This window comes from Loxodonta africana, chromosome 23 (genome assembly GCF_030014295.1).
Source record: "Loxodonta africana isolate mLoxAfr1 chromosome 23, mLoxAfr1.hap2, whole genome shotgun sequence".
Lineage (NCBI taxonomy): Eukaryota > Metazoa > Chordata > Mammalia > Proboscidea > Elephantidae > Loxodonta > Loxodonta africana.
In genome coordinates, this window is record NC_087364.1 from 68,589,330 (window position 1) to 68,611,995 (window position 22,666).

Here is a 22,666-nt window from a genome sequence, read left to right on the forward strand (position 1 = left end):
ACCCTAAAGGACACAATAGAACTGCCCCATAGGGTTTCCAAGGAGTGTCTGGTGGGTTCCAAGTTCTGATATTTTGGTTAGAAGCTGTAGCTCTTAACCACTGCGCCACCAGCGTTTCAAATGGAATATTAGTCAATGATTAAAACGTGTGAAGCAGACCTATAACAAGTATAGAATTATCACCAAAATGTGATGTTATATGAAAAAACAAATAAAGAGAAATGTGCATCATTCTGTCATTTGGGGAAAAGCTGAAGAGGGGGATGTAAATACAGTGATTATTAAGCATTTTACTTATATTATCTGATTTAATTCTTTCAACAACTCTATAAGACAGGCATTATTATCGTTATGCCCTTAGGTGTGTCGAGCCAGTTCCAGCTCATAGCAACCCTATGTACAACAGAACAAAACACTGCCCGGCTCTGCGTCAGCCTCACAATCGTTGCTACACTTGAGCCTATCATTGCAGCCACTGTGCCAATCCACCTTGTTTAGGGTCTTCTTCTCTTTTGCTGACCCTCTACTCTACCAAGCATGATGTCCTTCTCCAGCGACTGGTCCCTCCTGATACCATGTCTGAAGTACGTGAGACAAATTCTTGCCATTCTCACTTCTCCGTCCTTCACATTCTGTCTGTGTTTTTTCCAAGGCTGACTTGTTCATCCTTCTGGCAGTCCAGGGTATATTCAATATTCTTTGCCAACACCATAATTCAGAAGCATCAACTCTTCTTGGGTCTTCCTTATTCGTTGTACAGCTTTTGCATGCATATGAAGCAAAAGAAAATACCATGGCTTAAGTCAGGCTCACCTCAGTCCTCAAAGTGACATCTTTGCTTTTTTTTTCGTATTATTGTTAGTCTCACTTACTAAGCACAGATGCTATGTAACATGCCCAAGACTATATGCTTAGTAAGTAGCAGGACAGGGATTTGAACTCATGTTGTCACTCTTGTCCACCATGCTACAGTAGCCTCAGTGACAGGCTTGCTTGTTGGGCATAGGCTATTTCTAGAAGGTTCCACATGAAACTGGTAACATTGCTTCTGGAGGGGGAGTCTGAGGAATACTTCACTATATACATTTTTGTACTATTTGAAAAAGCATTTTTTGCCTTGTGCAAGTATTATCTATTCAATAAATACATAAACACTTTTCTTAATAATTAACAGAATAAATGACATTAAAAAATTCCTATGTATGGAGAATGGTCACGCAACTCGAAGAACTTCAGCAATGTTACTGAATTGTACATGTAGATATTGTTGAGATAGTATGTGTTTTGTTATGTATATTTTCACTGCAATAAAATTTTTTAAAATCCTATGACTGTTATAGATTAAAAGGAACGTTAGAGAAGTAGCAACCAAATGCAATGCCTGGATATTGTTTGTGGATGTGGTTTGTGATCAGAACTAATCATTTATAAAAAGACATTTTTGAGATAACTAGGAAAAATTGAACATGGATGGGTATTAGATGACATTAAATAACTATTATTGATTTTGTTGGTTACATTAATGGTATTATGGATGTATTCTTTTTGAAGTCAGTATCAGTTAGAAATGACATGAATGGATAGATAGGCAGATAAGGTAAGATAAAATAAGAAAACTCTTCAGCTCTGTATGAGCAGTGGCAATGTGGGAGTTGAAGCCCACAGGCCAGTTCGGTGGTAGAATTCCCACCTTTCGAGCCGGAGACCTGGGCTTGTTTATGCCCAGGGCACCTCATGCATAGCTGTCAGCGGAGGCTTGCTTGTTGCTACGATGCTGAACAGGTGTCAGTGGAGCTTCCAGACTAAGATGGACTAGAAAGAAGGGCCTGGTGATCTACTTCTCAAAATTAGCCCCTGAAAACTCTATGAATCACAAAGGCCTGATCCCCAACCAGTCGTGGGGACGGCGCAGGGCCAGGCAGCATTTTGTACTGTTGTGCGTGGGATCGCCACGAGGCCAGGCTGAGTCCATGGCAGCTGGGCCAGCAACACCGAGCTTCTGTTGTACTGAGTACACTGGTGCACCCTGCCTCTCTCTGGACCATAGCAGGGACCCAGCTACTCTGTAACTACAATTCCCTGCCCCTGAAGCTTCCCATACTGAGAGAACATGACCCATTCAACCTGCTATTCTCATACTCGGTCAGCTGCTTGCTTGGTGTATACTGTTCTGCTGTTAGGTGCCATCAAGTCAATTCCGACACGTAGCTACCCCATGTGACAGAATAGAAGCGCCCCATAGAGTTGTCTGGCAGTAAACTTTACGCAGATTGTCAGACCTTTCACCCATGGAGCCGCTCAGTGGGTTTGAACCACCAATCTTTTGGTTAGAAGCCGAGTGCTTAACCACTGCACCACCAGGGTCCTTTAGTTTATACTACCCCGTTGCTATTGAGTTGACTCCAACTCATAGCGACCCTACAGGCCGGAGTAGAACTGCCCCATAGTTTCCAAGGAGCGCCTGGTGGATTCAAGCTGCCAAAATTTTGGTTAGCAGTTGAGCTCTTAACCACTATGCCACCAGGGCTCCATAACTTTATAAGATGTTGCCAAAGTGTTTTCCAAAGTGACTGTACCGTTTTACATTCCTACCAGGAAGGTAGGAGAGCTCCAGTTGTTTCACATTCCTATCAGCACTTGGCAGGTATTTTTTAATTTTAACCATTTAGCAGGCATGTAGTTTATCTCACTGTGGTTTTAATTTGCACTTTCTAAATGACTAATGATGTTGAGCATCTTTTCATGAGCTTTTTTGCCTTCCATCTATCTTTTTTTGGTGAGGTATCTGTTCAGATCTTTTATGTGTTTTTTATTGGATGGTCTGTTTTCTTACTACCGAGCTTTGAGAATTTTTTATGCGTGCTGGGTACAAATCTTCATCAGATAAGTGATTCACAAATATTTGCTCCAAGTCTGTGACTTGTGTTTTCATTCTCTTATCAATGTCTTTTGAAGAGCAGTTCTTTTATGAAACCTAATTTATCAATTTTTTTCTTTTATGTGTCGTGTTTCGGGTGTCAAATCTAAGGAGTCTTTGCCTAAGCCACGGTCACAAATATTTCATCCTTGGTGTTCTTCCAGAAGTTACATAGTTTTAGGTTTACTTTTAGGCCTGTGGTCCATTTTGAGTTAGTTTTGAATATGTCACAAGGTTTGGGTGAAGGTTCTTTTTTTTTTCTTTTTTTGCATATGGATGTCCAACTCTCTTAGTTCTTAGAAAGTTAGACATAGACCTAACACATGGCCCAGCAATCTCACTCTGAGAATGGAAAATATATATCCACACAAAAATCTGCATGCAAATGCTTACATTGGTTTTATTCATAATTTCCTAAAACAATAACTAGTGAGTGGATAAACAAGCTGTGGCCCGTCAATATAATGGAATACCACTTGGCAACAAAAAGGAACAAACTACCCGGACACACGAACTAACTCGCACACACAAATCTCAAATGCAATTATACTAACTGAAAGAAACCACAGTCAAAAGGCTACATACTGTGTCATTCCATATATATGTCATTCTGGAAAAGACAAAATGAAAAGGACCGAAAACAGGTCCTTGATTGCTAGTGGCTGGAGCTGGGGCTGAGGGTGGGGGAAGAGACTGACCACAGAAGGAGGGAACTTTTAGGAATGATGGAAGGGTCCTATTTATATGACTGTATGCGTGTTTTTTTTTTTTTTAATGCGTTAGCCAAAATTCACAGAAGATACTGCTACAGAATTCTCTCCTCTCTCTCCCTGTCTACTGAGTCAGTCCCATCAGCACACAAATATGCTGTCATTTTCTCATCTTAAAAAAAAAAAAAAACATTTAAGTTCTCCTTCAACTATTTCCCCCTTTCTTTATTTCTCTTGCAGCAAAACCCCTCAAGGCTCTGCCTACCCTCTCACGCTCTCATTCCTCTCCCCACTTCTCTCTGGAACCCACTGTACCCATGTCACATTCCCCAAGGCACCAGTGATTTTCAAGCTGCCAACCCAAGGGTCCTCTCTGTATCCTCACTTTACCTGGTCTATATCTGACACACTTGTTCACTCTCTCCTCCTGGAAACATTTTCTTTTTCTGGCTTCCCAAAACCACACTCTCCTGGTTTTGCTCCTACCCCATTGGATGCTCCTTGGCCTACTGTGTTGGTTCACTCTCATCTCACTACGATGGGGGATTGGCTCAGTTCTTGTCCCTCTTCTCTGTCTTCACTCCCTCGATGCGCTATCCAGTATAATGACTTTTACTCTAAGCATTCTCAAATGGATATTTTCAGCCCAGACTTCACCCCTGAATTCCCCACTTGTATAACCTCCAGTTACCTATTCAACATCTTAACAGTGATCTCTATTAGGCGTCTCACTATGTCTCAAATGGAACCCCTGTTCTTTCCTTCTTCACAGTTTCCTCTAGCTTTCTTCATCTCAGTTGCTGGCAGTTCCATCCTTTTTTGGCATCCTCTTTGATTCTTCTCTTTCATCACATTTCATGTACAATCCATCAAGAAAACCAGCTGGCACTGCCTTTGGAATCTGATCACTTCTCACCATCTCCTCTTCTCCACCCTGGTCTAAGCCACTGTCCTCTCTCAACTGGATGAGTGTAAGAGCCTCTTAACTGGTTTCCCTACTTCCATACTTGCTTCCTACAATCTGTTCTTGACCCAGCAACCACAGGGATCTTTTTAAAAATGTGAATCTGTTCCTATTAATCACCTGCTCAAACCCTTCCAGTGGCTTTTCATCTTACCCAGACTAAAAGCCAATCGCAACAAAGACCTACAAAGCTCTACATGATCAGACTCCTTGCCAGACCTCCGGCTTCATCTGCTGCTCTCTTCCTTGCTCACTGTGCTTCAGACACTGGTATCCTTCTCATTCCTCAGATATTTCAGGCATGTTCCTACCACAGGGCCTTTGCATGTACTGTTCTTCCTGCCTGAATATCCCCCGAGAAGGTCCTCCCAGCTTGCTCCCTCAGGTCCTTCATGTCTACTTACATATCACCTTCTCAGGGAGGCCTTCTTAACCGCCTTATTTAAAGTTGTAACTCCCTGCCCAGCCACCTCCACACTCCTGAAACCCCTTTCCTTGGTTTTATTTTTCTTCATAGCAATTATCACCATCTGACTGTACATTTTTATTCATTTGTTTATTGCTTGTTTCCCCCTCAATGTCAGGGCAGGAGTGCTGGTCTGTTTTATTTGCTGCTATATTCCTAGCACTTAGGAATACCTGGCAAAATGTAGAACAGCATTTCTTAAACTTTTTTTTTTTTTTATTACCCCTTCCTCAGGAGTCTTTTTAGACATTTCCTCCTAATCATCATCCCTCCATGAAATTTTAACACAACAGATATATTTTATGTTACTTTCTCTACTGTATTTGGAGCCCTAGTGGCCCCATGGTTAAGAGTTCAGTTGCTAACCAAAAGATCAGCAGTTCGAATCTACCAGCCACTCCTTGGAACCCTATGGGGCAGTTCTACTCTGTCCTATAGGGTCACTAGGAGTCAGAATCGACTCGATGGCTGCAATTTTTTTTTTTTGTACTGTGTTTCTATCTGTGATTTATACATAAAAAGAGTAAGATGGTTTTTGCCCCCCAAGAACCAGTTTCCAGCTCCTTTTGGGATGTTATTGCTCGCATTGAAAATACATGCCATAGATGTTCGATACACATTTGTTGAGTGAATGTATTCTGCTTGGAGTAGGGTATCGGGATAGAATCTGATGTGGTTAGCTGTTGTGGGGTTTCTTGGCAGAAATCAGTGGTTCAGACTGAAGAGAGTTACCACCACATTTGTGATGAGAGACAGACAAAGAGGAGCAAGAGCAGGCAGTCCAGTTAACAAACCCGAGGTCAGTGGGAAAAGCAGTGAGGGGTTGTAAAGTCAAGTGGACGGAAGCTTCTGGTTGAGAACCAGAACTTGTCCAATGGGTGGGTCAGTCACTGTTGACCTTGGTGACAGTTTGGGTAGGGAATCGGGGAGATGGAGACAACACAGACAAGTTACCAGTGTCCCGATAAGACACCGTAGTGTTGTTTTGTTTTGTTTTTTAAGAAGTTAATAGAACTGGGTTGGCAGCTGGGATGGAATTTCAAATCCCTTTATTAAAAGGAAAATTTTAATCCAGCATACTTGGGGGATGTCAACATGTTACATGGAAACTGACCGCTGTTTAATAACAAGATTAAAGTTCAGGTTTGAAAAAAAGAATTCATCTCAAACCTTCGGATGACAAAGCTGTTTTTTATTAGCAGGGCAGGAGGGTTGGATGAAGACCAACTTGCTCTTCACCGTGTTTCTATTAGTTTGTCTAATGATCCAACAGCCTCTGCAGGGCTTTTCTATTTCTTAATGAGCAACATTATAACGATGAAACAAACTAAGATAAAAATTTCACATGGAATCATAGCAACTTCAAAAGCAATGTTTTCCTTTGTTTTGTCCACCTTAATGTTTATTTCCTATATTAGTGCAATCATGATATAGTTTGGGATCACATTCTGTTCTTTTCACTCAGAATATCAGCATTTTCCATGTCATACATATTGCCTACAACTATCATTTTGATAACTACATGGATTTTTTTTCATCAGGCTGATGTACTCTTCTCCTGTTCCTGTTCATTAGGCTGGCTTCCAGTGACTCAGTATTACAGCCAATGCATCCATGAACACCTTTTTTTTTTTTTTTCGCTCTTCTTACAGAGATGGGTGATCAGTGAGGATAATTTTTTAATTTTTATTTATTTATTTTTAACATTTTTCTTTTTAATTGTGATTTGGGTGAAAGTTTACAGAGCAAATTAATTTCTCATTAAACAGTTAATACACAGATTGTCTTGTGACATTGGTTGCCAACCCTGCAATGTGTCAACACTCTCTTCCACCCCAGGTTCCCTATTTCCATTCGTCCAGTTTTCCTGTCCTTTCCTGCCTTCTCATCTTTACTTTTGGGCTGGTGTGCCCATTAGTCTCGTATACATGATTGAGCTATGAAGCACGTCCCTCATGTGTGCTGTTGTTGGCCCTGTAGACCTGTCTGATCTTTGGCTGAAGGGTGAACCTCAGGAGTGACTTCAGTACTGAGTTACAAGGGTGTGGGGGCCATCCTCTCAGGGTTTCTCCAATTTGTCAGACCAGCAAGCCTGGTCTTTGTGTGCATATTTGAATTTTGTTCTGCATTTTTCTCCTGCTGTGTCCAGGACCCTCTATTGTGCGTGATCCCTGCCAGAACAGTCGGTGGTGGGGAATAACCTTTTTAGTTGAGTTCCCAGGAAAGGGATTACTTGGATCAGTTGTTGTCGCTAATTACTGCTGAGTCCATTCCAACTCATGACAACCCCGTGTGTGTGGAATAGAACTACTTCATGAGGTTTTTAAGGCTGTGACTTTTTTGGAAGTGGATTGCCAGGCCCGTCTTCCAAGGCTCCTCTAGGTGGGTTCGAACCACCAAACTTTTGGCTAGTAATTGAGCACTTAACCATGTATGCCACCCAGGGACTTCCTCTAGGGAAACGAACCCATGCCACCTGGGTGAGAGCTCCAAATCCTAACTATTAGACCACCAGGAAGCAACACTTGGGTCAGTGTGCTTTTAGATACACGGTAACCAAGGGAACAGATCTTATATTTTTTAACATACATATTAAATTCCACTTTTTCAACCCTGTTTCAAAGCTCAATTTCCTTTCTGTGAAGTCTGGAAAGCAGAGATTTCTGACAAGATATGTAGTCATAAACAGAGGGCTAGAGGAAACTCGGTATTTGATTGAGTCTCCTGATAGGAGGTAAATGAGGAAATCCACATTGTGTAACTCGGCGTGCAGAGGAAGGCTGCCATGCTTTCATCAGGACAGTCCCCCATCATGAAATGGGGCTGAGGAAGTCAGCGTTAATGAAGCTCCCTCTAGGAAATTCACCCTCCTGCGATCATTTGGTGCTGGTGGCGGGGGGAGTCCTACTCTTGGGGCTGTGTTCCTTGCCTCCTCACCCCACTCTCCTGCTCAGGTGGTGACCTCTCCAGCCACTGCTGGCCTTCCTGTCTGGAAAGTTTTTCCAGCCTTTCCCTCTTCGGCCCTCTTCTCAGATATTCCAGACCTCCCCCATCTTAAGCACCCGTCACACTCTTAGTGTCATGTGCCTGGCTGACAAAGAGCTCTAAAATGTCTAGTGAGCTAAATGTTCCCATTTCACAGAGAAAGCAGAAGCTATCGAGAGGACTTCCTCAACTTTTTGACCCCCCATTGCCACTCACTCATACCTTCCCTGTGGTCCATGCCCAACCTTCCCCCCCGTTCTTAGTGAAAGAAATGTTTTTTCTCTCGTCCAAGGCTTGGCCTCCTCCCTGGCTCTCAGACCCATCCTTTTCCACCTTCACAGGGTCCTATTTACATCCATTACCCACCTCTCTCGTCTGCTGGCAGTCTTCCTTGTTACTGCTCTGTCCCTTCAGCAGTATGGAATTATACTCCAGATCTTCCCATTGTAGAAACCTACACACACACCCCTAACCTGACCTTTGTTGTTGTTGTTAGTTGCCGTCAAGTTGGCTCTGACTCATGGAGACCCCATGTACAACAGGACGAAACATTGCCTGGCCCTGTGCCGTCTTCACAATCATTGGTATGCTCGAGTTAACTGTTGCATCCACTGTGTATTTTGAGTGCCTTGAAAAAAGGCCTGGTGATCTATATCTAAAAATCAGCCAGTGAAGACCCTGTGGATCACAACAGTGCAGGAAGATGAGCCCCTTAGGTTGGAAAAAAAAAAATTTTTTTTCCTAGTCTGTCTTAGTCTGAAACCTGTCCACCATGGGCGACCCTGCTGGTATTTAAAATATCAGTGGCATAGCTCTCAGCATCATAGCAATACCCAAGCCACCACAGTACGACAAACTGACAGTGGTGAAACCTACCCTTAGGGATCCTCTAGCTATTGTCTGACACAGTCTTTCCCTTTACAGCTCCAGCCCATATCCCTGGCTCCTCACCACCCATTCATCTCTCAGTTCCTTCAAGGACCTCCCCTCCCCTACCACTCCATGGACCAATTTGGAAAACACCACTGTGACCTTCTGGTTGTAAAATTCAAAGTACTGTTTTCATTTGACCCCTCTGTGGTGTTTAAGTCTGCTGAGTATCACTTCCTTGTTGAAGGTCTCTCATCCTGCGGTTCCTTCTCAGCTGGTTCTCTGCCATCTCACCCACCCTGCCTTCTCAATTGCCTTTGCAAGTTCCTCTTCCTCTACCCCTAAATATTAGTGTCTTCTAGGACATCTTTGTCCTCCTTCTCAACCAGTTGCCCTCCCTGGGAAACCTCATCTTCAATTATAGCCCCGCCTACAACCTCTAGTGAGCACAGTGATGCAACAGTTAGGTGCTTGGCTGCAAACCAAAGGGTTGGCAGTTCGAACCCACTCAGCAACTCCCCAGGAGAAAGCCTGGCAATCTGCTTTTTTAAAGATTACAGCCAAGAAAACTCTATGGGGCAGTTCTTCTATGAGTTGAAAATCAACTCCAGCACCTAACAGCAACAACAGCCTGTAATCTGCTTATTCCCACTTCTCTACCACTACTTCATGCCTCTCTCAAATTTGTGTAACTGATGGATATCTCTTGTTGATGTTCCAAAAATAATTTCATCTTCCCTCTAAACATACTCCTTCTGTATTCCTTATCTTGGTGAATTGTAGCAATTATCTGTTCAACAAAATCTGGGTTTCATCTTCTGTCACCAGTTGATTTGTGCTTCTAAGTATTTTGGAAATACTTCCCCTCTTTTTTTATCCTTCTGTGAGTGCTTTGCCTTCAACCTCCAACTATTGGAGGTGCTTCCTGAGTGGACTCCCTAACACTCTTGGCTCTCTTCCAATCTACCTCCTGTCCTGCCACATACCTGTTTAACATCCTTAAATGGCTCACCATTACCTAAAAGATAAAAAAATCAGCAAAAAGACCCTTCCCATTCTGGTCACTGCCTTCTTCTCCAGCCTTGTCCTCTTTCTCTTTCTTTCTCTCACTCATCCTCTGTACTCTGGCCACAATGGACTCATCACACCTTTGCTCTTTTGCTTGAAATGGCTTCTCCAAGACCATCCAGTAAAATCTAACTCACCTTTGGAAACTTTCCCCTTGAGTTCCCTGTGCCTTGTCTTAACAGAGAATAATTCTGCGTCTTGGAGCTTTCTGAATCAATACAGTGTTTGAATATTTGTGATAGTAGTTAGTGCTGTTCGCCAGCTATAGTTCTGGTTCTTCCCCCATTCTGGGCACGTGGTAGCATTGCACACTGTGGCCCTTCTCAACTTGGGTGTGACTGTGTGACAGGCTTTGGTCAATAAAATGTAAGTGGAGGTGACATCTGTCAGTTCTGGGTGAGAGAATTTAATCATCAGTGTGTAAATCTTTCTCTGTGTTAGAACAATCGGCAATATCCCAGGTTCATCGAATGGACCTACAGCTGATCTCTGAAGAATATGTACTGTGACCAAGAAACAAATATTTGTTTATTCAAACCTATGAAGTTTGGACTTTTTGTTACTAAAACATAACCTAGTTCATCCTGACGGATACAGTTGTCCAGCTTTTACAAGTCGTCGGTTATTTAAAAACATGTCTGCTAGATTGTGAGTTGTTTGTGAACAAGTACCCTCTCTCATTCACTTCATATCCTCAGAGTCTAGCAGAATGCTCAGGCCATAGCCCAATACCAAAAACCCACTGCTGCTGAGCCGGCTCCGACTCGTAGTGACCCCACGGGGTTTCCAAAGCTGTGAATCTTTACAGAAGCAGACTGACACATCTTTCTCCCTTGGAGCCACTGGTGGTTTCAAACCACTGACATTTGGGGCAGCAGTTGATCACTTTACCCGCTGACCACGAGGGCTCCTTAGACACATAGCGGGTACCCAGAAATCTTTGTTTAGAGGGTGAGGGCACATATACCCTTCAGTTTACAAATAATTTGTGTCTGCCATGTAAAGTCATGCTGCTTTCAGTAGATCACTGGAAGTAATAAGGATAGATGAAAACTACTTGTTTTTACTAACTGCTCAGTTTTTTTTTTTTTTAATATGTTCCTTTATTGCTCTCCATTAATCTGTGTTTTATTTGATGTATCCAAATATATGGCTTTCATTTCGGTTGCCTTAAAATTTATTCTACTTCAGTCCACTGGGTTCTCCTGTTATATTTCATCTTGAAACTTTGTTCTTTTATCTGTTGCTGATTCCAGGCTAGCAGTCATATTTTTTATCCACCAGTTCTTAAAACAGGAATTAGGAAATTTCACACGAATTCTATATATAATGGCATTACCAGGAGTATTAGGTGTTTAAGGAGCCCCAGCGTCAAGGTGGTTAAAAGCTTGGCTGCTAACCAAAAGGTAGGTGGTAAGAATCTACCAGCCACTTCACTGGAGAAAGATGTGGCAGCCTGTTCCCATAAAGTTTTACAGCCTTGGAAACCCTATGGAGCAGTTCTACTCTGTCCTATAGGGTCACTATGAGTCAGGATCCACTTGATGGCATTTTTTGTTTTTTTTAGGTGCTTGGAACATAATGTCCCACAGAAGCAACAGGGGAGCTGGTGGGAGGAGAGACCGATGGCCCCGGCATTAACTGAAAGGTAACCTGGCAGGTTAGAAAGAGCTTTTCGAGTTAGGAGAGCTTGGGATTAACCGGGTTTTGCATTTAGTATGTATATGGTTCTCTGGATACCTCAGTTCCCTTGTATGTATATATGTGAATGGTAGAAGAAATAAATCACAGAGCTTTCTAGAAGCAAAAGTGAGATAATTGATGTGGAAGCACTTTGTAAATTTTGAGTGATTGCCTACGTGTTTGTAGCATGATGAAAACAATAGGAAAGCTGTATTTCTACCGGGAAAAGTGAGGGATGTAAGAAGTCAGCAAGTGAGTGTCTGCATTTTCGTCTCAGGATCAATCATTAAAAAAAAACAAAGAAAAAAACGTAGCCATGGAGTCGATTCCAATTCATAGCGACCCTATAGGACAGAGTAGAACTGTCCCATAGGGTCTTCACAGAGTGGCTGGTGGGTTTGAATTGCCAACCTTTTGGTAAGAAGCTGAGCTCTTAACTGCTGTGCCACCAGGACTCCTATCATGGAGGCGGGCTATTTGACTCACAGGTGGTCAGAGTACTTCTCTGTACACTGGGACCAAGACACCTCCCACAATGAGTCTCCAGCTTACACGGAATTCATGAACTTTCTGTTTTGTAGCTAAGGTACATACTTTGTTTTTCTGACCGTGTGGATGACTATTGCTGTAAATAACCCCGGAACCTTGGATTTATAGTTAATTACTTATCTGATACCTGTCACACGCTTTCCTCAGCATCTCATCTATTATTCCCATTCTCGTTTCTATTGCCCTCATGCAATCTCTTGGATAGTCTCCAAAATGGCCTGTCTAAAATGGTCTTTGGGCTTATGATGCACTCTAAAGAGGACCCTTGGTAGTCTCTTTGGAAGGAGAAGAGCCTTTCCATAGGAAACAGGAAGACAGAGGCCCCAAGTCACAGAAAGCTCTCCGTCAAGGGCAAAGCCGGCCCCTGAACCCTAGCCGTGTAGAGAGCAGACCCTGTAACGATGGGTAATAAGATAAAAAGATATTTGGAAAGAGGGGAAGTGCTCTGGGGCTGAGAGCTAAGCATGCTCAGTTTCTTACTGCAGACTCACCCGTCAGATCCCTCCCTCCCTCTGAGGCCAGGTGCCAGTGGAAAAAGTGGGAGACTGTCCATAGAAACATGCAGTCAAGGAATGAAAGCCAAGGGTCCCAGCTTGAGTGTGGCTAGAAAAACCTCCCAGCTGTGTGGAAATCATAGTACATGCTGCTTTTCACCCCTGTCCTCCTTCTGGAGACCTCCTCCACCCCGATCATCAAGGGCTCTGACCCGTGGCCTCACCTGATCCCACCTGTCTTTGCTGCCATTCAGAAACGTTGATGACTCAGTGGTTAAGAGCTATAGCTGCTAACCAAAAGATCGGTAGTTCGAATCCACCAGGAAACCTAATGAGGCAGTTCTACTCTGTCCTATAGGGTCGCTATGAGTTGGAATCAACTCATCAGCAATGGGTTCAGTTTTTGGTTTGCTGCAATTCAACTTAGTGGTTCTCACCCTTGACTGCACATTAGATCCACCTGGGGAGTTTTAGACCACGCAGGTGCTCAGGCCCTGCCCCCGGAGATCCTGATTCAATTGGTCTGGGAGGGAGTCTTGGCATCAGTGATTTTAAAGCCTCCCCAGGTGATTCTGAAGTGTAGCAAGGGTTGTGGTCCCCTGATCTAGCAGCTCTGGTCTCATGGACCCTTTTCACCTTCATCTGATCAAACGTAAAATGCAGATAAGGCCATCTGCAAAGCTCTCAGAAGAACGAAGCCCACCTCTGACAATGATGTCAGCAACCGGAAGGCAGCTTTTTCCTAGATTAAAGCCATAATGGTAGCTTCAGAGGTCCTGTTTTTCTTCTCAACTTTTCCTTTTCCACAAAAAAAGGCATGTATATGTATATTTTTTAAAGTTGTATTTGGTCTCTTGATGCTCAGCTATTCTTTTTCTAGAAAGGGAATAAGAGGGAAGATTTCTTTCTTCTGGCAGAAAAGCTCTTGATCTGACTTTTTCCTCAGCCCATCTGCAGCTGGTCATTATGAAAATCCAGGAAAAGACGTTCCCTGACATGAGTTCAGGGCATTCATCTCCTTTAATGTCACCTGTAATCTTACATCCCAGGTATTGAGCCAGACTTCTGATGGCTACCTGGTCCGAGAGAATGAAATCCATGACCCCAGCACTTAAAAGGAGCCCTGATGGTGTGATAGAACAGTTTAAAAGATCATTTTCTCAGTACGCCTCCTGAATCTGTCTCAGCTGAAGTGTAGCTACCTGAGTCAAGCCTATGCGGAGGCAGTCGCTATCAGTGAACGAGTCTTAATCACCCATGGCGGCTTAGGAGAGACAGCTGCTTTGGTGCATATGTGTCTCTGATAACAGAGCCCATTTAATGGCTCCTAATCCGCAGGGGTGTGATTATGTTGGGGTAATAACTCCCCAGAATGACTAAGCCACCATTATAGCACGCTAAGAGGGTGCGGAGTATGAACTCTGTATAAATTAATCTGCCAGGTACAAAGTTTGCTATTAGTCAATTCTATCGGGCCTGTAATAAAAGTGGATCATACCACAGCCAGCCTGGGTGTTGAGCTGCGTGACCAGGTGAGAGGCAAATTTTGCCATGGTTTAACTGATCAGTTTTTTTGTTAACGTGCCTATAACTTCACAAATTCCCTAATAGATCCTAAAGAACAGAAATGAGCTTTTATTTTTTTTTAACGGAGATTTTCATTTATGCTCTAATTCTAACCCATCTTTTCTTAGTAACACAATTGCTTTTGAAATGAATCAAATGTTACGTACCTGCTTTCTCTTGGTCCGTGACCCTATTTGAAACTGTTCACGTGACCCCAGGAAAGAGCCTGCCGTTTTGATCAATGCTATGGCGAAATAATTGTTGGAGTCAAAGTGACTAACCTGGACAATCGCTTCCTAGATAGCTTCATCTCACAAGCTATTAGAGGGCGGTCATCTTAGTCCGTCGCTAACTCTGTGTGCGGTCAGGTATCTCTGCCTTCAACCAAGCGTGTCACCGTCAAGGTAACAGACTCATGTAACCCAGAGATGAGCCATAAACACCTGACCTGCTCGACCCAGGCTATTAAGCAGACTTGACCGACTATTTTTTATTCCAAAGGCCAAAGCTTGGGGTTTAAACATCAGGGCCACTGAAATGGGAAATAAAGAGGCAATGAATGAATTCTAGTCTTAAGGCCAAGTACTAAATCACGTGGACACGTGAGAACAATCACTTGTAAAATAGCAACATCATTTTTAGATAGGTGGTGAAACGGAAGGGTAATCTGACATTCTCCTCATCTCTTTGTAGCCTTTTAGTGTGTTGGAGAAGGCGGAATGTGGCAGACGAACGGGCGTACCATACGCCTCTGATTGTGAATCCCAGGTCCGTTAATCCTACCTGTGTGACTCTGGGAAAATTTTGTGACCTCTCTGACTCTCCAGTTTCCATATTTGCTAAAGTGGATCATATTACCTCCCACGTAATGGTTGGCGATAATACATGCAAAATGCCTGGTCCCAATTACAAAACCAGCTGCCGCTGAGTCGATCTGGCCACCCCGTGTGTGTCAAGGTAGAATTGTGGTCCATAGGGTTTTCTATAGGTGATTTTTCAGAAGTGGATTGCCAGGTGTTTCTTCCGAGGTACCTCATGGATCGCATGACTCCTTTGCCAAGGAAACTCTGCTTTTCTAAAATATAAAGTAAGCTAAATTTCTGTTAAGCTTTTTACAAATTTTCACATCATGAGGTCTAAATTAAAAATTTATTAAAAATTCAAGCATAGCAACAATTGTGAGGGTGGCACAGGACCGGGCAGTGTTTTGTGCTGTTGTACATAGGGCCGCTACGAGTTGGAATCGACTCCATGGCACCGAACAAGAACAACAACAACAACAAAGTTGCAAGCTGTGATACTTGTTAGCTTTTATTTTTCACATTTCAAAAAAAAAAAAATCCATATGTTCTCACCAGCTCACTGAACTGTCTTGGCAATGACTAAATCAACTTGTCTAGGAATGACTGATACCAAATTATTCTTGGGTATCATATTTTGATGATGCTTTGTGGTGTTTTGAATCACCAAAACAGAAGCCCTCCCCCCACCACCTCCCCCCCTCCCCATGCATACTGAGCTCAAAACTGGCAGTTTTGGTCTTGATGGCTACATTTAGAGTTTAAACAACATCATTAAAATTTTACAGGTGACATACCAGGAAAAATTAAGCCCACCAGTTGTGTTGCCTTGGAAGGAAAACACTTCTTCATTATAATGAATGAAATTGTGCACTAAGTATGAATGTTGCTGACCTCCAGAAAATGAACTGCTTGACCCATGAACAGATGAGAATCTGCCAGAGTCAACGAGGCAGAAGCTTTCCCAGCATAACTGTGCATGCTGGCAGGGCAGATTCATTTTATAATTAAAAGAGATAGAGAGGCCAATAGGGAACATTTAATAGGAACAAACATGCCTAAATCACCTAACCTATTTTTCTTGTCCATCCTTCCTCCTCTCATTATACCATGCGTCTGGGTTTTAAATGGGACGCATACATTGCACACAAAAATAACTCACAGCAACTCGTAGGGCAGAACCAAGCGAAAGTTCATGTAGAAGATGGCCGCTGTCAATGCCCAATATATCCAGGGTGAATCTCCATCTAAATCCGCACTGTCCACTACAACAGCCATTAGCTCTGTGTGTCTGTTGAGAGCTTGAAATGTGGCTAGTCTGAATAGAGATATACTGTAAGGGTGAAATAAAATACATACCAGACTTCAAAGACTTAGTATACACTCACCAGAAAAAGCCTGTAAAATATCTCAGTAATTCTTTGTATTGATTATATGTTAAAATGATAATATTCTGGATTAAAAAAAAAGCAAACCAAACCCATTGCCATCAAGTCGACATCGACTCGTAGTGACCCTATCGGACAGAGTAGAACTGCCCCACAGAGTTTCCAAGGAGCACCTGGTAGCTTCGAACAGCAACCTTTTGGTTAGCAGCCGTAGCGCTTAACCACTGTGCCACCAGGGTTTCCAATATTCCGGATAGCTTGGGTTAAAGAAAATATATCGTTAAAATTAATTTTAACTCTTTTCCCTTTTTTAAAATATGGCCACTAGGACATTTTAAACTACCTACATGGCTCGCAAGGAGCCCTTTTTGGCACAGTGATTAAGCTCTTAGCTGCTAACCAAAAGGTTGTCAGTTTGAATCCACCAGCCACTCCTTGGAAGCCCCATGGGGCAGTGTTACTCTGTCCTTTAAGGCCACTGTGAGTCAGAATCGAGTTTTTTAGGATAGTACAGAGAGTGAGTTGTCACCACAGAACAAACAAGTAAATGTAAGATTTTCTTCACTAGGCTGGGGGGAGGGGAGATGTTCAGAGTATCACGGGAACTGAAGCAATTCTGTGAAATAAGTGAGTCAAAACCCAAACCAAACCCATTGCTGTCAAGTCATTTCCAACTCATGGTGACCACATATGTTACAGGGTAGAGCTGCTTCATAAGATTTTCTTAGCTGTCATCTGTATGGAAGCAGATTGCCAGGACTTTCTTGCACAGCACTGCTGGGCATGTTCCGACTGCTAACCTTTAGGTTAGTAGCCAGTTGCAAACAGCTTCCACCACTCAGGGACTGTGAGACAGGTGAGAACATTGTTTAAACCCCACTAGCTCTGCAGAGTTTTCTCAGAAAGCAAAGGAGGAAAGAAAGGGACACCTGATTAGAATGACTTGGTGATAGACAGGGCCAGCTTATAAGGGCTCAGGCATAAAAACCATTTACTGAACCAAAGAAGAATGTAAGCATTATATGAGACAACGTACATGCAGTGCTCTATGTATAGTAAGTGTTTGGAAAAAAATTGTATTTTTTAAAAGGTATGTTCTATGGTATAAGTAATGTTTATCTCCAATTTACTGTAAAAAAATTTTTTTTGCAAAGGCTGAGGAAGGTTCATTGTATGCTCCCTGCTTTTGTCTAAATTCACCCGAGAGGCTTTACTCACGCATTAGCTGCCAGTGACCCATGGTTAAATCTTCCACTCACCTTTTTTCCTTTTTTATTTTTTAATACAGTTGCATATCACATGACATTCTGCTTTGTTTCTGTTTTTTTTTTTTTTCTTCCCCCCAAGGAAAGCAAACAGCCCCGTTACTTTAATGAACTAAAACCATTCAGTGAATACAGTTGGTATCCGCTTCGTCAGATCTAGATTATGATAATTTCTTGGAAAGCTGAAGACTAATTCTTGGGGATTTCTGAAGCCCGATGAAAATTCATATCACCTGGCAACCCAGGTGGGTTGAAGGTTGGTGCCCAGTGACTGCTAAGAAGAGGGAAGGGACGTTGCAGAAATATAAATAGGCCAGCACCGAAATTTAATTAGGCGCTGTATATGTAACAATAAATTCAATTAATTTAGCTTTCTACCTGTGCTAGAGGAGGAAAAAAAAAAACCCAGGCAAAATGATAATTCATTTTCAATGCCTCAATTGGTACCCTTCTTTCCTGGAGACTGATTTATGCAGTAATTTACCGGCTGTGTCTTCATAAGATTGTTTCAAACCAGCCCTTTTGAAATAATAATAATTTCTGAATGTGTGTTGTGAGAGATATAACAAATGACTTCTTATTAATTTTCATTTAATGAGTTGCCTATTCACATGGTAATTTTTTTCTAAATTCTCTTCTTAGGATAAACGGGTTATAAATACGGAGGGCAACACTTGCATTTCACAAAAAATCATGCCGGGAAAATCTGCCTCATGTTCTCTACGTGATGCGAAGGCCTATCGGTTATATATTTTCTGTATTCAATAGGCACCTATTTCTTTCCCAACTAGGACCGCAGATCATTTAAAATTTCCAAATTGATTAAAAACAAACAAAACTCACAACATTTATAGGCAGAGAAGGTAGCCCAGCAGAGATAACTGGGAGCCAGTCAGGAAATAAAGTTACGAGGAAGGTAAAAAAGCAGGGTAGGATTGTTTAAGGAATCCCACAACAGTGATCCTGTTTTAAACAAAAAAATGCAAACAAGGCCACAGAGACCATCGATTTCCTCAAGTTGCCCGCTTTTTTAATAACAACGACAACAAAAAGCCCCAAACCTATTGCTGCCCAGTCAATTCCAACTCATAGCAACCCTAAAGGACAGAGTAGAACTGCCCCATAGGGTTTCCAAAGAGCAGCTGTTGGATTCGAACTGCCGACCTTATGTTTAGCAGCTGAGCTCTTAACCACTACCCACCAGGGCTCCTAACTATTTTAACAGAACCCCAGAATTTCATACATGTATATTAATAGTACGGGGCAGTTCTACTCTGTCCTATAGGGTCGCTATGAGTCAGAATTCACTCAACGGCAGTGGGTTTGGTTTATATTAATAGTTAAGCACAATTTTAATTGCTAACATTTTCAGAAATTTCAATTACGTAACCACGAGTTAATAGGTTCAAGTAATTAAAATTGCAAGAATGAAATAGCCGATAAATAAAAACAAAACAATAAAAACCTGGAAGAAAAAATTTGCTCAAGTGGCTTCTATTTATTTTGAATGTTTCACACTTGTTTAAAAAGTCCCGCAATAGACAGGGCAAGCCTCGTGCAAACAATTCCTTGGAACCTGGAAAGAGTGTGCCCAACCTAGTAAATAATTGAAATGCAGTTGTGACTTACATGAGAACCGGAAGGGCCTGGCCCCTAAGCCGCACTGCCTCACGCCCTCTCCGTGGAAAAGCCCGTACTGCATCTCGCCAGTGAACTTGGCCAGCTCCTGTCCTGAGGCGTTGACGAGCAGAACCCCTGTTTTGCAAAGGAAGGTGGCTTTGATCCACGAAGGTGTCCCTAAGGCTGTCACAACTCCGAGGGCACACGCCAAGCTTAACACCCCGGCTGTGCAAAAAATGACTTTCTTCTGCTGACTTGGCATGATGGGACCCGGCGTTTATGAGGGTGAGGTTCAAAAACAAGACCTTTGTGAGCCAAGAGGAGGGACCGCCCCTCTGACTGCATGTATTACAGAGGCTGAACAGACAGACCCCACCTGACACTGCCACTTCACCATCCACGGTGGTTCCCGTCCAATTAAATATCAGCAGAACGCCAGGACGAAGGTTTCTTCCTCACACATACTTTTCTTCTTCTCTGCCACTACAAATTTGAAATCTTTGGCCTAAGACTCTGTAAAATAAAACTCTTTCAAACTGCCTTGGAGTATCTCGTCCTGCGTCACTTGGTAACAAAGGTTTAAGATAACAGATGGAGCCTTCCCTGTAACTTGATAAATGCCCCTTCTTTCCTCAGCCCTATGTCTGACTGGATGAGTTGAAACTTTCAGAAGAAGGCTGGGCTCCTGTGGTAAATTTTCAGGCACTTGAGAAGTTCATTTGTTGAAGTATTTTCATTTTTTACTTTTTTGGGGTTGGGGCAGAGAGGAGCTTTGGTGAAGGAAGAACCTATGTATATCTACTGGTAATTAATTGATTTTGAAAATGTTAATTGTAGCAGGATGAAATAACGAATGGAATTAGGTTCTGCACGGGTATGAAATGCCCTCGCCCAACCACGGGTGGTTGTCATCCAGACGCCATATCTCCCAGAACCAATGGATCAAAAGAGAATTGATTCGGATTATTCCTGGCACACAGGCATGTGGAGATGCAAGTGTAAATAGCTGGATTTCTAAATGTCTTCTTTTAAAGCATTTGGTTACTTCAGGGTAACAGCAAGAGGGTGTGGTTCTGGGTGAGAGTATCAGAATCTGTATAGAAGGCCAGGGCACCGTCATGGAAAGATCAATTGTGGTCAGAAAGATAGCACCAAAAATTGACCCCAGAAAAGCAGTAGTCCCAGCAGAGGTACTTGGTTAGGGACAAAGTCACCAGCAAGTTTAAGAAGCAAGGTGGGTTTGGTTAAATGGTCAAAGCCTGAAAACTAAAGCTCAGAATTCAGTGACAGGTTTTTAAAGTGGTTGTTGATATGTTTTTTGTTGCGTGCCATTGAGTCAATTCCAACTCACAGCAACTCTATAGAACAGAGCAGAACTGCTCCATAAGGTTTCCTAGGCTGTAATCTTTATAGGAGCAGATCACCAGGTTTTTTTCCCCCATGAAGCAGCTGGTGGGTTCAAACTGATTACCTTTCAGTTAGCGGCCAACCACTTAACTACTGCGACACCGGGGCTCCTTGGTTATTGATACACAGGTAGTTCCCAACTTACAAGAGGGTTCTGTTCCAATGACAGCGTTGTAAGAAGTTAGTATGTCTATCACCTTGTAACTTTTTGCCTAAATTATCTTATTTAATTCTCACGATTATCATGGAGAGTGATGATGATGATACCCTTGTTTTACAGATAAGGAAACTGAGGCTCAGATCAAGCAACTTACTCAAGAGAGTAGGATTTAAATCCAGGTCTTCTGACTCTGAAGTTTATGTGTTATTCTAAGTAAAGTTTTTGACCTTGATGAGATGGCAAGTACTTCAATTTGGGTTGGGTTGGGGTGGGAGTAGCAAGGGCAGAGTGGCCCATTTTCAGCTCTGATGTCCCTCTCCTCTTTGCTTGATTCTCTCTATTATATCTCAAAAGAGATTGACTCAAAATACAACCTAATCCTGTAGATTGAGTCCTGCCTCATTAATATCATAGAGGTTAGGACTTACAACACATAGGAAAATCACATCAGATCAAAAAATGGTGGACAACCACACAATACTGGGAATCGTGGCCTAGCCAAGTTGCTAAACATTTTAAGGGAACACAATTCAATCCATAACACTTGACAAATTAAAATATTGGTGACAGTAAGTCTGTTCTCATTGGGGAAAGAAAACTTACTGGACATACAGGAGCCTGGATCCCTGTGTGGAAAAAATCAATTGCTATCAAGTTAACGCCAACCCATGGCAACCCCGTGTGGGTCAGAGTAGAACTGTGTTCCACAGGGTTTTTATCGGCTGGTTTTTTCAGAAGCAGATTGCAAGCCTTTTTTCCAAAGAGCCTCTGGGTAGATTTGAGTCTCCAATCTCTTGGTTAGCAGCTGAGCACATTAGCCATGTGCATCATTCAGGGCTACCTGCTTGAAAAACCAAAACAAAAAAAAAAAACCATTGCCATCTAGTCAATTCCAATTCATAGCAACCCTGTAGGACAGAGTAGAACTGCCCCAGAGGGTTTCCAAGGAGCAGCTGTTAGATTCTAACTGCCAACCTTTTGGTTAGCAGCCAAACGCTTAACCACTGTGCCACGAGGGCCCCCTCTGTGTGAAAGGAGAGGCTAAAAGCCTCATCATCATGGTGTGATAACCTCTTTGTTCTAACCTATGGGTTCTTAGTCCTGGCTGCATTTTGAAATTATATGGGGAGATTTTAAAAATATTGATGTCTGGGTCTGGGTCCTAACCCCTGAGATTCAGATTTCTTTGGTCTGGAATATGACTTTAACGTCAAACCGCCCTAGATGAGTGCAACGTGCAGACAAAGTTGAGAACCACTGCTCTTACCCCATCCTAGCAGAGCTAGCTGTCTTCCGATTACTTGGTCCTGGGAATGAAGATGCTTGTATGCAGACATGAACATCCCAGGAACTGGAAAGGAATATTCTCATTGCAAATGAATAAATTGGCACCACTGTTTATAGTTGAAACCTTCCTGAATTTTGTTTAGCACCAAGAGCATGATTGCGCTGAAAAGTCATAATGGGACCAAGTTTCCTAAAGACTACAGACCAGGACCTGGATAGTAGGTTTACACCAAAGCCACCATGTGAATGTCAACAGTCATGTCTCTGGGTCGTGAGGCGGCCCTCCCCAGGTCCTACGCCCACCCACCTCCTCTCTGTACAGCTTCCTTTTAAACTCCAATATCAACCACCCACAGGCTACATAGTGGTGTGTGTGATCCACCCTCTGAGAATGATATAATCGAACCTGGCATCATTATGCCTGACAGCCTTCTTTTACATTTTCATCTTAAATGTCTCCGGTGACA

At 42.7% G+C, this 22,666-nt stretch overlaps 1 protein-coding gene across 1 annotated transcript in view; it reads right to left on the reverse strand.

Annotated features, from left to right (window-relative positions):
* Positions 1-19,792, reverse strand: part of CLRN1 (clarin 1) — a 38,910-nt gene extending 19,118 nt beyond the window's left edge. The window contains exon 1 of the mRNA XM_003416155.3: positions 19,355-19,792. Within this exon, the coding sequence (XP_003416203.1) occupies positions 19,355-19,607 (253 nt within the window). The 5' untranslated portion in view covers positions 19,608-19,792. The remainder of the gene's footprint in view (positions 1-19,354) is intronic.
* Between the last annotated feature and the right edge of the window lie 2,874 nt (positions 19,793-22,666).